The 16,527-nt window shown below is 40.3% G+C and overlaps 3 protein-coding genes across 3 annotated transcripts in view; 1 reads left to right on the top strand and 2 right to left on the bottom strand.

Annotated features, from left to right (window-relative positions):
- The window catches only part of LOC116387194 (probable acyl-CoA dehydrogenase 6), an 18,874-nt gene extending 8,843 nt beyond the window's left edge, over positions 1 to 10,031 (bottom strand). Inside the window, exons 1-2 of the mRNA XM_031854085.1 lie at positions 9,822 to 10,031; positions 3,700 to 3,820 (exon numbers count right to left, since the gene is read on the bottom strand). Of these exons, the coding sequence (XP_031709945.1) occupies positions 3,700 to 3,820; positions 9,822 to 10,022 (322 nt within the window). The 5' untranslated portion in view covers positions 10,023 to 10,031. The remainder of the gene's footprint in view (positions 1 to 3,699; positions 3,821 to 9,821) is intronic.
- Positions 10,032 to 10,831: 800 nt separating this feature from the next.
- gngt1 (guanine nucleotide binding protein (G protein), gamma transducing activity polypeptide 1) lies at positions 10,832 to 11,776 on the bottom strand. Its single transcript, XM_031854359.1, has 3 exons — positions 11,738 to 11,776; positions 11,517 to 11,615; positions 10,832 to 11,290 (listed from the first exon to the last, which is right to left on the bottom strand). Exons 2-3 carry the CDS (start codon positions 11,610 to 11,612, stop codon positions 11,165 to 11,167), a joined length of 222 nt encoding a protein of 73 aa, XP_031710219.1. The 5' UTR covers positions 11,613 to 11,615; positions 11,738 to 11,776; the 3' UTR covers positions 10,832 to 11,164.
- A 1,004-nt stretch (positions 11,777 to 12,780) lies between these two features.
- tfpi2 (tissue factor pathway inhibitor 2) lies at positions 12,781 to 15,253 on the top strand. The gene is made up of 5 exons (XM_031854146.1): positions 12,781 to 12,898; positions 13,116 to 13,286; positions 13,771 to 13,950; positions 14,350 to 14,523; positions 14,818 to 15,253. The coding sequence occupies exons 1-5, from the start codon at positions 12,826 to 12,828 to the stop codon at positions 14,898 to 14,900; spliced, it is 681 nt and encodes a 226-aa protein (XP_031710006.1). The 5' UTR covers positions 12,781 to 12,825; the 3' UTR covers positions 14,901 to 15,253.
- The last annotated feature ends 1,274 nt before the right edge of the window (positions 15,254 to 16,527 follow it).

Genomic DNA, 16,527 nt, shown 5'->3' with positions numbered 1-16,527 from the left:
AGAGAGAGAGAGAGAGAGAGAGAGAGAGAGAGAGAGAGAGAGAGAGAGAGAGAGAGAGAGAGAGAGAGAGAGAGAGAGAGGGGGAGAAAAAGGAAAGAGAGCAAAGTAAAATGGGGACAGAGAAAAAGGGGAGAGATAGAGGGACAAGCAAACAGGGGAGTGGGAAAGCCAAAAATAAGAGGAAACAGGTGCAGCTGTGCAGCGATAAGTCTCTGGAAACCCCGCGGTGGATGATGTGGACCAAGGGAAGCACTGAGGTTTATCCCACTTTAAGCTAAACAGCAGGCCGTCTGGTTGAACAAGCAAGCAGAAGAAAAACAAACACAATTCTGTCACAAATGTCAATTCTATACACGTTTCTGCTGAACACCAGATGGTCCTCAGCGTAGGTTCTCATCAGGTGGAGCTCCGTATGAAGCACATGTTGAAGGATGGAGCTTGAGAGGATTTAAAGGTGCAGCACCAGCAGACACTGGCAACGTCGAAGAGAGTACGCTTTTCTATTCCGTGTGCTCAGCGACACGAGTGCCCTGATGATTAAAAAACACTTCAACACAACATGGGAAAGATGGCCGTCATAATCTTGGATCCGTGACAGTTGTGTAACAATTGTACTATTTCTCAACCCCTGAATGCACGCATCACCATTACAGTGTGATGTACTCTAAAAATCAGAGAAGTGGCTGTGCTAGTAATGTTTCTCAAGAGACAACACAAGCCATTGTAATGCATGCATCATAGTATTACTAAAGTACAAATTGTGAGGAAGGAAACTGAACAACCTGGACACAAATATGTTCAGTTGAATAGAAAACTGTGGAGGCTGCCAGGTTCTATCTATCAGGCAGGAGACAAGAGGCCATTGCCATGGTGTGAACTGCGGATACCTCTCTCTCAGAGTGGAGGAAAACAGGCAGAGAGCCAAGGGTCATCCCTGTCTTCTCCCTCAACGAGGCTGCCTTAGGAAAACTTCCGGTTCCCGTGTTTTGAAGGTAGTAATGCCTTTCCTTGTGCATGGAAAGAGAGTGGAAAATAAGTGTAGTGTTCTTGTCAGCGGATTAAATAAAAAGGGACATGCTGAGCTCCAAAAGATGTCAACAGGAGCGTCAACTTTGTCGCCTTGCATAAATCCATTAAGTGCACTCTCCCCGTACTCACTTTTCCCTGATTGTCCTCGATGCCTACGGAGGAGCACACTTAGTCATTAAAGGCTTAGAAACCTCACCGAAATCAGGTAAAGATGGGCGATAACGTGCAACCGGTCCTCTGCCAGATTCAGAGCAGGGGCGTCGTCTTCCTAACCCCCAAGTCCTGACAGTAGATTTGTTTTACACTATGACGTGTAAAACGTGGCTCTTTTAATGTTTACTGAGAAATCAAAATAAACAAGTAATTTAGTCTTGAATGGAGCATTTTAGAGTTATTTGCCATCAAACGATGAATATTCTGAATTTATTCCCAATTCTAACTATAAAGTGAGATAACTTCACTTATTCCCTGTGCAGTTTACCCGTTCCCTCGCAACAAGACAGAATAATGTTTGAGTCACGGCTGGTGTGATCACATCGCAAGATGCTCTTACGTTTATTCTGAACAGATTATGAAATCTCACAACAGTTGCAGATTTTTTTTATCGTTTTGTAATGCATTTGGCTTTTGAGTTCTTCTCCCATTCCACCGGATGAATCATTTCTATTGCACAGACTCCTGAATCCCCATTCCTGTAACCCAGCCTCTAAATCAATTAACCCAGAGCAGAGTTCTTAGAGAGTCTTCTTCATTAGTCAGCACTGCAGCAAAGCCACGTCTCGTTGAAGACATAGAATACTATGGCAGCTTTGGTTATTCCTCATATTCTTACAAATATTAAGACGAACACAGAAAGAATTATCAGAGGGAGCCAGATTCCAGTGTAGCAACTGAGCATCCATCTTTTTTAATACAGCATAACATTCGTTCATCAGCTTTTACTGCCTAAAGAAATCCTTCTTTTAGAAGAGTTTTAAAGACTAGACCCAATAAGATATACTGCACTGCAATGTGAGCTCAATTTAAATTGCATGCTGAAACATGTCAACCCTGACAGTTGTTTCTATATACTTAACCCAGGTAATCTACCACCTGATAATACAATGTGTCTCCACACAGTCCTCCGCTGCTCCTCCTCCTCTCTAATCCTGCCAACTAATGCTTCAGCCTTGTGTACTCAGCACATTTTAATTCCCTCGCCCTCCCTCTTCTTTGACCTACAGACCTGTAGTGCATCCTCCTCGCAGAGCTCCGTGTTCAACACTATTTGTTGATAGATTTGTTTTTCCAGCATAACAGTGATAATATCACGGCAAGTCCAAGATGAGCAGCGGTGACTTATTTGAGAAATGAATATAGTATAACTGTGATTGTCAAACACTTCCCACAAATCTCTTTATATATTCAGAATGAATCAGACATCACAACCACTCTGTGGTCCGGTACTGTACAGCACGCATCCCGCTCCCTCCTTCATCTCAGCAGTGACACAGCTGGGTACACATCTGGAAATAAGATAAAGTGTAGCAGGCAGCTGTTGTGGGATGATGCTGTGACACCAGCAGCCATCATCACAGTGGGAACATTGCTAAACCAACTGTAATGTATGGCCGTCAAACAGAGAGAGAATATGAATCCAGCTGTGAAAAAGAAATGCCTAATGCTCCTTGAAGCGGAGATGGTCAGGCAGGGATGCATTTTGATCCACCAATCCCTTCAGGAACATTATAACCACAACCTGTGATTCTGAGTAACGTGTTATTCACGTCTGTTCTAGGATTGAAAAATGGTTTCCTTAAAAGCAAGGCCTTGTCAATTCACAGATGTATCATGGGAGTCTTTTTGCAAAGGCAACAGAGACGGCATGTCTCAAAAACACATATCATGAAGACAGGTGATTCATTTGTCATATTTGAATGGATTAACTAAAACTACTGAAATGCCTAAAAATACAAATGGACTAAAGTCTGTGCCTTAAAACACTTCCAGAGCCATTTCATGTCATGTGGATGCCCATTCTGCAAACATAAGCCACACATCTTTGGGTTTTTTTATTAGTTTTATACTCTTGACTTGTCCATTCATGGCATCCAGGTTAATGTATAAAAAGAAAGCAGGTAAAATGTTAAAAGCAGGGCAAATACTCAAAAATGTAAAGTGAATGTTGTCAGCGAGACACAATCGGGCAAAATGAGTTTCCAACCTTGCGAAAGGGGCTCTGAGTTTGGCACTTTGACATGAAGGTTATTATCATTTCCCAGCAGGCTTATTATCTCCTTAAATCCTTTCATTGAAAACAAACATCCTTCAAAATAAAACGGCGTCTGGGTCTCTAAATTAAACAGACCTTTTCCCTAATCGCTCTGCTCCAGATAATGCACAAAAAATGAATAGAGTAGTTAAACCTTCGTAAGTTTTTAGAAACATGTCATTCGTCTCAGATTTAAAAACCACTTACATTTAGGAAATCCTAAATTCCCTTTCAGGGTCTCAGGAGCTGGAACCTGTCCAGCATTCACTGTTAGTCAATTATAGACAAGATACAGGTGGACAAACACCAACTTTCATTATGAGTAACTTCATGTTAAACTCCACAACAACAGGAGTAGTGAACTCCGCACCCAAACGTGTGTTTATGAAAATAAATGCGCTGCTTTTTAACACTCTTACCAACTGGTTTGTTGACTCCTAGAAAGCCGGCACTTCCTAAGATCTTGAAGACTTTATGGGCTGGAAACGTCCCTTCTGCTTCCCACTGGTCCACGTGGGGGTTGATCTCCTGGTCGATGATCTAGAGCACAAACAGAACAGGAGAGAGATACGATATGTTAATGTGTGAATTTTAAGCACATATTACTTTTTTTTTTTTTACCTTATTATGATTCCAACAACAATTGAGAGCCCTGCTTTTCTATTTCCTGTCTCATAACGGACACCAAGGATATATACATTATAAGTGAACACGCACAAGGACTTTTTTACGGGTTTTCTGCTTTGCAGAGCAAGTCTCTACTTAAGTCTATGTAATCTACCTCTAGCAGACAAGGTATTATATATCAATGAATAGAGAGCAGGCTGGAGATATGTAATACGTGGTGAATCTACAATGATGCAAATACAATGACAGCATGCATGGCATGCTAGTTCCTACAGTTACATGTTATCAGTCCCCTGCTGATAACCAAGGCGTGGCTAGTGACATACAATACGACAAGCTGAGGCTCATAAAACAAAGGCACGGGTGGTTTGGCCTCAATCCCATTCTGTGACATTAGGGAGCAGAAAAAAACGGGCTTAAAAAGAGACACTTACAGAATTTAGTGACAATATTTTTAACACAAAACGGTAAAGTTGCCCAATAAAACATTAGTGTTTTGGGATACGTTTTTTTTTTTTTAAAGGGATGACACAGAGACTTTTACACTCGAGGTGTTTGTCAGCTGATAGTCACCAAGTTTGCATCCAACCATTTGAAAGCCAATATTTTAATGACTCAGAGTTTCCTCCACCGTTTTATTCTTGGCAGAGCAGAAAAACCTCTAAAGTAATATTTAGTACAGCATGCAAATATAAAGCTCGGTACTGAAACCCATAATAAAGACATTCCTTCTTGGTTAGCAGCCACTCCATCTATTCAGCCACAAAGCCTGAGACACAACTGGCTGACAATGAAGGATAGCTTTTTATTTGATTTAAGATTAGGACAAAAAGAAATAGAGAAGAATTGAGGTTAACGAATAATTTTCACTATATAGGAGGTGGATGTTGTTAAAGTCACATATCTCTAAACGTACCAGCTGCCTGCTCATTTCTCTCAGAACTAAATATGATAATGAATTCATAAAAGAGGAACAGAGTCTATTCATCCTGTCGCAGAAGTACGAGTGTCTCTCGTCACCACATTCAAGCAGCATTGTGCTTTAACAGTTTATGAGTCATGGCCAAAATGTGTGCAGTGAAGTTGAACGTTGGCGCCGTGATTCATGTCGAGCACCTGGAAGTGGTCCACAGCTGGAGAAGAACTCATCAATCTGTTGGTGCACATTTTGTAGGAACTTGCAGAGAATAGGCTGCCGATATATATATATATATATATAGTGTGGCATATTTGGTTGACAATTCGTTTAACAATTCTGCCCCAAACAGAAGGCTTTCTAAACAGGAAGTGTGAGTGCACGTGATGCAAACAACAGTTTCGTGCTGGTATTAAGTGCTGTGCCTGCCATTTAAATCAAATAAAACCTATAAGCTGTGAATGTCTTTCTAGCTGAATGCTTTTCAGTTCAAATTAAAATGTTCTCCAACTACTGGATTTGCACTTCTTAGCAAAAATATTACACATCTTCAATGGGCCATGGTTTTAACAGAGCCATGACAATGCCCTCCACAATGCGTTTCTCTGCTCAGTACGATAAGCTCTAAATAGTGAGTAAAGCCGAAGAAAAGGGGTATCTCATGGGGCATAAAGAGGAAACATCAAATTCAAGTCTCGTCCGTTGATACGTAATGTTAAGGTAAATGAGCCATAAACGCCATTTGACTATTAGTCCTGTGTGTTTTACCATTCAAACTGTAACAACAAAGTACTGAAGAAGAATCCACAGGTTATTTTTTTCCAGGATTGCAAAAGTGATGCACACTCATCATTTTCCCTTCCAACACACACAAACACCAAACCAGCCAACCACTCGACAAGCCAAGAAAAACGCATCGGCTGAGGAACATCTGAACACGAGGCAGACAGAAAACACGGAAATCATGTTTTTGCTGCTCAAAACAGAAAACAGAAAACAGACACTACGTCCAACATGCTTGGGCCTGAATCTGTTAAAAATCAGGTTTGCTTACATAACGGCCAACACAAGAGCAAGCAGTTAAAAAGCAGGTTCGGGTCCCCTTTAACCTGCAATAAACTCGTCCATGTTCAAGGTTCAGAGGAGGGAAAGGGAGGGATGACGAGCTGCGGGAAAGGGAAATAAAAAGTTCGTTGGGGAGTGATCCTTCATCTCTATTGTGGACTATTTTTGTTGCATACCAGAACAATTTCACATCCCTGAACCGCCCAGTAGTGGAACGGGGTCAAGAAAATCGGGGTCAGGTCTTGCAAAATGTCCAATCTGGGAGTGTTTTCCCCTGGCGCACCACATACAGACTGGGTTTCTAGGTCCAACCAAAAAACGGTTGTGTTAACGTGGGTTTATTTTTCATATATTTATAGAATACAAAGTATTTAATATACTCCATATACTTGGATTCAGAAGTTTACTCACTATACGATATTATCAAGACATTTTGTCAATTAGATGACGAATTCTTACATATATTTTCATGTCATTAATTCGCTAGATTAGCAACAGACGTTCCCAACTGGTTATGTTTTGTATAAACTGCTTCAAAAGTTGAATATGAGAAAATCCATATCATGATATAAAATCCTATATACACCACAATACAAGATAGTGGATACAAATTGCTGACTCCTCCACAGACAGTCAGTCTAGGATACATCACAATGTGTAAGTGAAGAAGAAACTATACTCCTAATGGACTCAAACGTGTGTCAAATCAATGCGTTATAAAGTGTCTACAGTTTCAGAGTTTTGTAGCAGAGGTGAAAAGCTTCTTCAGCCTCTCTCTCACAGAAACACTAATCATGACATCAGCCGGAAAGGCCAAAAGGTTGAACCACCATAAAGCACTGGGGGATCCCAGTCTGGAACCATGGGAGGCTGCACACGAAGAGTCTCTTCCTAGAAATGTTGAGGAAATGCATTTTGGCTCCTTGTCCTCATTAATGGCAGAAGCTGACCACACACACACACACACACACACACACACACACACACACACACACACAGTTTGGTGGTTTGTACATGTGGGAGACAGGAACCTTGACTAATTTCTTTGCATGGGAAGTTGTTTCTCTCATCTATAAATGAGCACCACACCATTGAACGCGCGCACACACACACACACACACACACACCAATCACTACCAGAAAATATAAACATTGGCACAATGAATGTCTGACCTTGGACAGTCACTAAAGGATTTCCTATAACCCCATTTGTGTCCCATCTATAAACACACATCACCCTACAGTGAAGTCCTTTAATAAACCACGCTGCCTCAAGTTCCCTTTCCTGCACTGCCAACATATTGTTCTGCATTTCCTTTTCACCCTTCCCATTATTCCCAGTGCTAGTTTATTTCCAACCTCCTTGCATCCTTTTGAAGGTTTAGTCACAAGACAAGCTTCCCCCCCCCATTTACCGCACCACATCTTTGACTGCTGCCTTAAATTAGCCGCTTGTTAGCTTTGCAGTCTCTGTCTCCAAAATCTAGTTTAGTAATATGTACCCGAAATGAGTCACGCTGATTACAAATACCTGCTTTGAATTTTTTTACGACTATAGTTAGCAGCTGTTGATATTTAGCTTTCAAAAATAAAAGCTCTGCATGTTGGAAATCAGAAAAAAGGTGAGGCACACTGAGTTTAAGTGAACAAACATGGGGAAAGAAAACATATTTCTGAGAGAACAATAAAACTTTAAAACCTACCATTGCTAAAGCAAAGAGCAAATAGTCGGCTGTAAAGCCACTAATATAAATATACTATATATACAGTAATACTGGAGAAATCTGAGTAAATACTAAATGATTAGTCCACCTTGACTTCTCCTCTGAGCTTTTGAGACAAAAATAGCTGATCATCTCTACACCAGAATATTTCCGGGTTATGTTAAGCAATTTCATGGAGAAAAAGACATTCTTAAATCCTTGTGTGTGTGTACTGTACAAAAGAAAGTGGGAATCACTTTTTCCCATGTTACACAATCTGTTTTCCTATACTGCGTATTTTTGAATCTGCCAAACTCAACAAAAAGAGGAAGAACACCAGTTCCCAAATGTACAATATCTGTGTTTTCAAGATAAGGCAGATGAAATTCAGTGCCAAAAATGTGTTTGATACGAACAAACAATATATCTGCTTTGGCTGAACGACATTGGCTAACATCACTGGTTTGATAGGCAGTTCAGCAAACCCCTCTGGCATCAGAGACTTTTCCACACATGAGTTCTGTGTACTGACCTGACCTACAAAAGGGTTAAATATGAAGCTGACTGTAAATGTAGGAGTGTAGGGAGCCTACACAGTCAACACTAGCAAGCTAATACCATTTAGCTAATATTAGTCTCCGAGACACATCTAACATGTGCCATCTAAACATCATACTTTATCTAAAGCGCAGCTGTTAAATGTGTTCTTGTTGCAGTATTGATTTGTGCCGGGACCCCTCTCTCCATTTCTTTCATTATGCTCGCTCACATTTCAAACACAGTTGCTCGGATTAACCACATATTGTGTGCATCCATGGCCTGCAAGTCACACAATAATTCCTGGCACGTACGTATGAATCTGAACTGACAACCAGTGATGTGGACGATCTCAGTGCAAGAGCAGAGATGCGGCACAAGGTTGGCAAAAGGAGGGCTGACATTGATAAAGTGGTGCGTACGAGTGCACGAGATGGGTCATGAGAACACACAACTGTGCAGACTGTGTTCGGTACCATAACCCAGCGTAGCCTCAGGGGGGGCGATCACACCGTCGCTATCAACCGTTTTATGTTTTTCCCTCCTCCTCATTCAACAGCAGAGCAACAGCAAGAGCTCAATGTTTGCATTACATCTCATGAATGTTGATGCATAAACATGAGCCTGCTGATCAGTGGTTCTTTACGGTGAATCACGACGACTACCGAGAGGAAGAACACTCGTTCCCTCTTGATTCTTCCATAAATGCAGTCCTAACAGTGCCGGAGTATCTAGTGTGCAGTCAGACTGATTGATTCCAAAATCATCACGACAATCAGTGGCATCCACCACCCTGGATAGGTTTTTAAATGTATTTATTAATTTACTTATGTTTTCTTGTGGCATGATGCATTTGGGCGGATAATGAGAATATATGGAGTAATTGTACAAGAGCTGTCACTGGCTTTATTTCCACACATTGCAAATCTTTATGTGCAGGTGGTGAAGATGAAGGTGAGGTGACTGGAGAAGGTGTGTGACACTATGGAATAAACCATAAATTAATCAATAAAGTCGAGTGCACTGCAGCGATTTCACTTACAGACTCACGCCTCTCACATTGTACTTCTACAGTCTGGCTTTAATTCACCACCTCATCATCTGCGTCGCCTATTGTCTCCAAAATGTTGGTACGCATGAGTTTGTGTACTTGACATTGTCACGTCAAGTTTGTTTTAATAGATCACAACGTTTTGTGCATACGCAACGCTTATTAATGAGGCCCCAGGTCATGTCTGTGCATCAACATTCATGAGGTGCTTTGCATTGACCAATGCATGGTTGGATGTGGGCGTGTAGGGGGCGGGACGTGACCAGCTGCGCATTTACAGGTTGATTTAGGATTTATAAAATGGCTCACTGGAAGGCTTATGCAAGGTTTTAAAAATGTGATTATGTTTTGACGTACGTGCATTTCCTCCTTTTAACGTACGCAAACATGTAGTATGTATGTTATTACGCACTGTTATATGAACAAGACCAACGCTACATAACAACTTAGTGACCTGTCACCCACTTTCATTATACTGCTCCTCCGCTGCTTCTTACAGGTGCATTAAGTAGAATAACACTGCTGCGTTCAAGCAACACACATAACATTTAAATATCCACCTGTCATAAGCTAACAAAAAGCTAAATTTAGCTTTGTTTTTCAAGTTTGCTGCGATGTTAACGATAGAGATGTCAGCGTTACCTTTCTGAGGGACTCCTTTAATGCAAAGTGCTCTTGTGTGTAGATTAAATGGTCCACCACGGTCTCTGGGGCACTGGGCGGTACGGGTTTAGATGACACGTCATCAGACAACGACCGGACACCAACACATGAGGTGAATTTGTAGAAATTACGACTAATAACCAGCTGGTTTAAACGCAGAGCTCCTCTGGGCAGCGCCATCTTTGTTGACAACTGTTTGTGTGCGCATGCGCGTCCTGTGAACTTTTGTTTTCTCCTGGCATGTAACATTAGCGCCAGTGGGAAATTAAAGATTGAGAGTGTTTGACTTTCTGTTGGCTTGTATGTTTTTGGGGAAATACCGCTGAACAAATAGAAAATAGGTAACCTATTAGTTGTAAAAAAATAAAGCTTCCACCACTTACAGTATTAAAGCGGTTCACAACGTAGAGGCCAGGGCCCTTCAAGGGGTCACGAGATAAATCTGTGGGTTTGCAGAACAGGAGAGAAGGAAAAAAACAATACTTCCTCTACTTCCTCTTTTCTTTTTTCTAATCTGAGATATTTTATTGTGAAATACCAGATAGTTTTATCTCTTCAGACTTCTACAAATAAGTAAAATCACTGAATAATTGATAACTTAAACTATCTGCAAAGCGGAAATCCCACATGCAATGTGTGGGCAAGGGTCACAAATAGACATGTTTTATTCTAAGGGGTCAGAAGGAAAAACGGTTGAAATCATCCGTCTTAAAGATTTATAACAGTTGATTTGCATGATTTTGACCATTTATAGTAAATACAATCTAAAGTTTATTCTATTCCGGGCAAAAAAAGTAAAACTGTGCAGAAAAGGAGGCAAAATTTGCACATTATGGTCCTCTAAAGATGCTACAAAATGTCAGAGGTATCATAAAGATTTATGAGAAAAGGATGTGTGAACTCTTAATATAAAAAATTGAGTTATAAAGATGTATCTGCTTCCTTACTCTGTCTGAAAACTTCCCACAGTGAATGATGGAAACAGGCTGAGTTATAAACAAGCATTTAATGTCAGTTGCTTCAGTGTATGAAACAACACATGGGCCCATTTGCTCAGACTACACACCACATGAGAGAGACGCATTACATAACCCTTTGCCAAATACAACTTTTATTTATTTAGTCTTTTTAAAGAATACGATTATCAGGCTACACATCTGTACAGAAGAAGGGGAATCGTTTACACGGGAACTCATGAGGTTTTATATATTTTTTCTCTATTATGTCTCTCTAGTCTTCTCAGTCTGCAAATCCATGTGATAAGGGGAGGGAGAATGTCATTGGGTGCTAATCTTAGATATGAAAAGCTCCTTGGGTCCAGTCTAGCAGACGACACAGCCACCTTTCTCCTTGAATGGGTTCTTCTCCTCTGAAATGCCTTTGACGAGGGTGTCCTCATCCACTCCAGCCTGAATATAGTCCTTGATTTCCTCACAGCATTTAGATGTCTGAAGTGATCAGACAAAAATGTGTTGAGACACTCTTATCCAGAAATGTATTTCAGTTTGAAATGCTGATTAAATTAATTGTACTGTCTATAAAGTTGACGATTATTATTTGTTGCTTGTCAAGGATAAAAATCTGAAAACTGAAATTATTCACAGGTATCTTTGAAAACAATAAAGACATTGACATGTCCATCACCTCAGTGCAAAAAAAACAACAACAACTTACCAACCACCTCTCAAGTTTGACTTCAATTTTTAGTTGGTTTACTTCCATTAAAGCCTTGTCCTTGTCCGTCAGGTCGTCTACGTTTATGACCGGCATTCTCTGTCAAAAAAGAAAACATTCAGCACGTTTTGATGAATCTTCACCGCCATATGGCATAAAAGGTCGCAAAGTATTCTAGTACACACTCCACAAAACTTAATTAAAGTAATATAAATACTTACGGATGCTTACAGGGAGCAGTCCTTCACCCCCGAAATCCTTCTGAAGAATCGCGGTCCTCTCCCTGAGTCTGGGTTATAAAGTAATCTGCATAAACAATCCTAATCCGTTAACCGGATTAAAACAAGGCCCCACTGTATGATCAAGACATTACCTGAAGTATGTTATCAAACAGGACGGTGAATCACACAGGTGTCTGTTTGGCTTCTTTAGAATTATATTTAAAACAAGAAACTGTAGTGCTGATTAAATGCAATGGATTCGGGCTGTTTTGACTCTGCTTTTCCTCATATTCAGAAATGGGTTAAGGGGTGGTGCTTCATGTGTCAGGTCACTTTGATAAGACGGCTAATCTGTATTTATAGCCTCCACCTGTCAAGATGGAGACGCATCATTATTCTTAACATGACTGCACTGCAGTTTTCCAACAGAATAATTAACACTAGATGGAACAAACCAGATATGTGTAACCAAAGCTACATTGTATTGTGCAATATATACTTAAATTGAATGCTGCTTTTTAGTCTGAGGAATGGGGACCTTGAGTGTTTGTGCAAAACATTACTGTTTCCTTGAAACACTCTGGGTGGCTGCTGCAATTATTAAGCAAAACAAAAGATAACATCGACTACAAGGCTGGAAACTAGGCAACAGTGCTTTGAGGCTTTGAGTGAAAGTGTGTGTGTGTGTGTGTGTGTGTGTGTGTCAGATCCAGTTAGACAGGTGTGTGATGGGATCTTGGCAGGATGGCTCATGCACCATCACCATCATAAGTGACCAAACGTGACCATTGAAGACATTGGGAATTCAACTTCCTCCTTTGTTATTTCAGTTGCGTTGAATATGGCTTTAGTCACCACAAACACACGCAACAAACGCGATATTACAACGTCAAAACGAGCCTCTCTGATGTCAATCATGAATTAATCACCATGCACTCTAATCTGGTTTCGCTGTAGTTTGAAAATGAGTCATTAGATCCCCGCCCCTAAAGTTCCCCATGGGAAAGACTTCACTCAACTATAAAAGTGGATGTGGCTGCCATGGTCGGCAAAGCGGAAAAGACTGCAGTTGAAGCAAAAGTTTAACAATGGAGTTTTGCACATTAGCGCTGTTTACACTTTTCTCCTCGGTTTACAACGTGTTGGCGCTGTCACCTAAAGGTAGATCTGTCAGCAACTTCTCTCGTTTCTTCAGTATTTTACCGAACTTTAAAAAACAAAAAAAAAACACTTGATAGTCCTCTTGTTGTTGGCCATCATATGACCTCCTGCGTGAGACATGCTGCCGTAACAGATCGCCAGTCTGGCGGCTGTCACGCGCAGCGATGCGTAAAGCTTAGTTTGGTGTTTCAGTGACAATGTTTTTTGCTGCTTTCAGGCGCGTGTCTCCTTCAAGTGGACGAGGGACCTTGCAAAGGAGAAATTGAGAGATACTACTACAATACTATCACCCAAAAGTGCGAGCTTTTCTACTACGGAGGCTGCCAAGGGAATGCCAATAACTTCAGGAGTTATCAGGAGTGCCATAAATCATGTTTCAGAATCCCAAGTAAGTCCTCTCTGTGCTGAGCATACACTTAAGATGATGGTGAACTTGCACACCTCAGACAGCTATTATAAGTGTACTGTGTGTAGTTTACCCTTTTTGACTTTTTTAAAAAGAAAAATATCCTGAATATTAAAAGGTATTTTGAAATGTGTTTGTACTTTCATGCTGCCTATTGTTTTATTTGAATAATTAACTAACTCAAGACTTGTTGCTCAACATCTTCAACCACACTAGTGTTGCCTATAACCTTCAAAGGTGTCTTTATTAGGTTTTCCAAAGCACAACAAGTCAGAAAAAAACAGGCTTGGCATGGTTGCTTCACTTTCTATATTTGATAAAGGCTTACCTTGACTACTAAGAAAGACATAAATGTATATTTTAATCTAGATTCTAGTTAAAGTTATTGTGCAATAGTTGCACAAACACTTGAGGATGCCACATGATCTAATCCCAAACTCACATTTTGTCATTCTGCCCCCCGCAGAGGTTCCCCAGATCTGCAGGTTTCCTAAAGTGGAGGGACCCTGCCGCGCCCTCTTTCGCAGCTACTTCTTCAACATGACCACCATGCAGTGTGAGTCCTTTTCCTACGGTGGCTGCCAGGGCAATTCCAATCGCTTCCGAGACCTCACCGCTTGTAAGGAGTACTGCAGTCCACGAAAAAGTGAGTACAAACTTATTTACTTTGAGGTGCTGCCTCTGAAGTAATCCCGAAGTGATGCTCACTGGCATCTCTGCATGCGTGGACGACATGGTGATGAACACTGAGATACCGGAGATGATTTCATTCTAAAAGTAAAGATTTATTTTGTTAAGAATGAAGGAACAAACAAGCGATCCGTGTGAAATTTAGGGGCACTTCTGAGAAATAACTTAATACATTCGGTACTTGTGAAAAGAGTGTCTCATCATGCCTTTGTGAGAAAGCACGATGGATAAAGATATTCCAGACATAATAAAATGGTTAAAACAATGAATTTACTTTTTGGGAAAAGCAATCAAAAACTCTGATGGTATACTCTTCTTGGAAGATGATGACTGGGCTTTGCGTCTCATTTCACAGCTGTTCCTATGCTCTGCCTGGACCCTCTGGACAAAGGGAGGTGCTCAGCCTCCATTCCTCGGTATTACTACAACACAGCCAGCAAGATGTGCGAGGAGTTCAGCTATTCAGGCTGCGGAGGGAGCAGCAACAATTTTGTCTCGAGGAAGAACTGCATGAACGTGTGTGTTACAGGTGTGTGAGAAAAGCTCACCGTCCACAATAACGGGAGAGGATCATTTGAGTGGAATTTGCAGACTTGACTCAGTAATGACGGTGTTTGGATCGCCAGTTAGAGCCACTTGTTGGTTTGAATTTTGAGAGAGGTTAGAAAGTCAGAGATTAATAATAATGCTCTGCTGATTTCATTGTCAGAGGAAGGGAAATCTGACTGGAAAGTTATATTTGCTTTATAATGAGTATAGAAGTATAGGCATTATAAATAAAGGTTATACTAATCAGTTTTTAAACACGTATTTTTTGTTCCAGGAGGGAAGAAACACACAGGCCAAGGCAAAGGTCGGCGCATGAGACGGAATAGATATAATCGGATCACTTTCTTGCAGGCGTAGACGTCTGACACTCGGGGATTCTCACTTGAACAAGGCCTTGGAGGAAACTTACCAAACTGACTGTTTTATGCCAAAATACTGTTTTATGCCAAAATGTTGACCAGCTCTTCTTTGTTGTTACTAGAAGAGTCATACTAGCACATACACACATTTCCACTGTATTGTTGTTTTGTAATGCTTTATGAGCTACTATAAATGTGATTTCAATGAAGTTTGTTACTACACTAATGTTCCTGATTGTGTATTTTGATACTGTATGTGTGTAATATGTGTTTTATAAGCAATACAACCATTTTTATCCGCCTAACTATTATATAAGCACATTTATTTTGATAAAAATATACAGAATTGTATAAAGTATCCTGCCGTTTTTTTCAAACTTTCATGGTGCTGATAGTATTACTTGAATAATTCATTTAAAATGCATTGCTTCAAATGTCTTCATCCACAGCAGTGCTATAACCTTCAAGGGTGTCTATTTGTTTTACCAAAGAAAAACAAAACAGGCTTGACTGGTTCCTTTATTTTCTCACAGTCACTTTCACTTATCGCTAGGCCTCCTTCATTCCTTACTAATGCTGCTGTCTTCCCTCCTTATCTGGTAATACTTTGTAAGGCACTCGAGCCTGTCTGGGTCGCCTCTGCATAGCCTTGAATCAGGAAGGAAGCAATCACGCGGCGGTGGCAGGTTCATTAGAGCGTTTCTGCATGTTTAGAGGAGAGGAAACTGCAGCATTACAAAAATTGAATCATAAGCCTCCAATGTCTTCAACGAATTAAAATTATATTAAAATGCACTCAATTATAAGTACTAACGGGAATGGATCCATGCACAAAACATGGTAAGCTAATGAATGCATATATATTTTCTCCCAAGCTCAATTATTAACTAAGATTTTCCCTTTTCTCTGATCAATGATACCAGTTTTCACAGATGATATACTTCATGTAACACAGGAGAAATCAATTTGCTCTGTAACGCCATTAAAGTAAAGATGCTGTTAATTCAAAGTATTCCGTGGTTCAAGAATATCCCAACAGTCCTAAATCTCTGCTTTGTTCCACCTCCTATAATAGAATAGCTGAAGCGCTGTGTGATTTTTCAGACAATAAATATTTATGGAAGATATCAAAGTAAACTGCTCACCCGTCTGGCTTGGGTATAAATAGCAATAAAGGTTAGGCTAGGCCCTTGGCTATTAAGAGCTCAAACTAAATCATACTGGATAGCGCTATGAGAGAGGATGTCATCCAAACCGTCTGCACTCAGCTTCTCAAAAGCAACATAATCCTGAAAATCATCACTACTGCTGGTTTTTGGGGAACTGAAAAGAAGCTTTATTATTGACTTATTGCTCTTTAAGGTAAACTCTTCATCCTAATAACGTTTAAAATACAAGTTAAAGCATTTTAAACGGTGAAGAAATCACATCCGGTTCAAGTCAGTAGTGGTTCATGAAAATGAAGCATGATGCAGTACAGCTTCTTTCTTTCTTTTTTAAGATATGAGCTATTTTTCTGTTGCGGATGATACTTAAACTGACCATTATGATGACAAATCTTTTCTTTGAGTTCAATTACACCTTGAAGCAACATATTCTTACGCTATATTTTAATTACCAAAAGA

This window comes from Anarrhichthys ocellatus, unplaced genomic scaffold (assembly GCF_004355925.1).
Source record: "Anarrhichthys ocellatus isolate YVR2014 unplaced genomic scaffold, GSC_Weel_1.0 scaffold14, whole genome shotgun sequence".
Lineage (NCBI taxonomy): Eukaryota > Metazoa > Chordata > Actinopteri > Perciformes > Anarhichadidae > Anarrhichthys > Anarrhichthys ocellatus.
Note: the sequence above shows the minus strand (reverse complement) of the source record. Positions and strands in the feature narration are given on the sequence as shown.

Coding starts and splice junctions, on each gene's coding strand:
- tfpi2 (XM_031854146.1), top strand. CDS start 12,826: ATGGAGTTTTGCACATTAGCGCTGTTTACACTTTTCTCCTCGGTTTAC. Junction 13,287..13,770: donor ATCATGTTTCAGAATCCCAA/GTAAGTCCTCTC, acceptor TGCCCCCCGCAG/AGGTTCCCCAGATCTGCAGG. Junction 14,524..14,817: donor CATGAACGTGTGTGTTACAG/GTGTGTGAGAAA, acceptor TTTTTGTTCCAG/GAGGGAAGAAACACACAGGC.
- gngt1 (XM_031854359.1), bottom strand. CDS start 11,612: ATGCCGGTCATAAACGTAGACGACCTGACGGACAAGGACAAGGCTTTA. Junction 11,291..11,516: donor TCAAACTTGAGAGGTGGTTG/GTAAGTTGTTGT, acceptor TGATCACTTCAG/ACATCTAAATGCTGTGAGGA.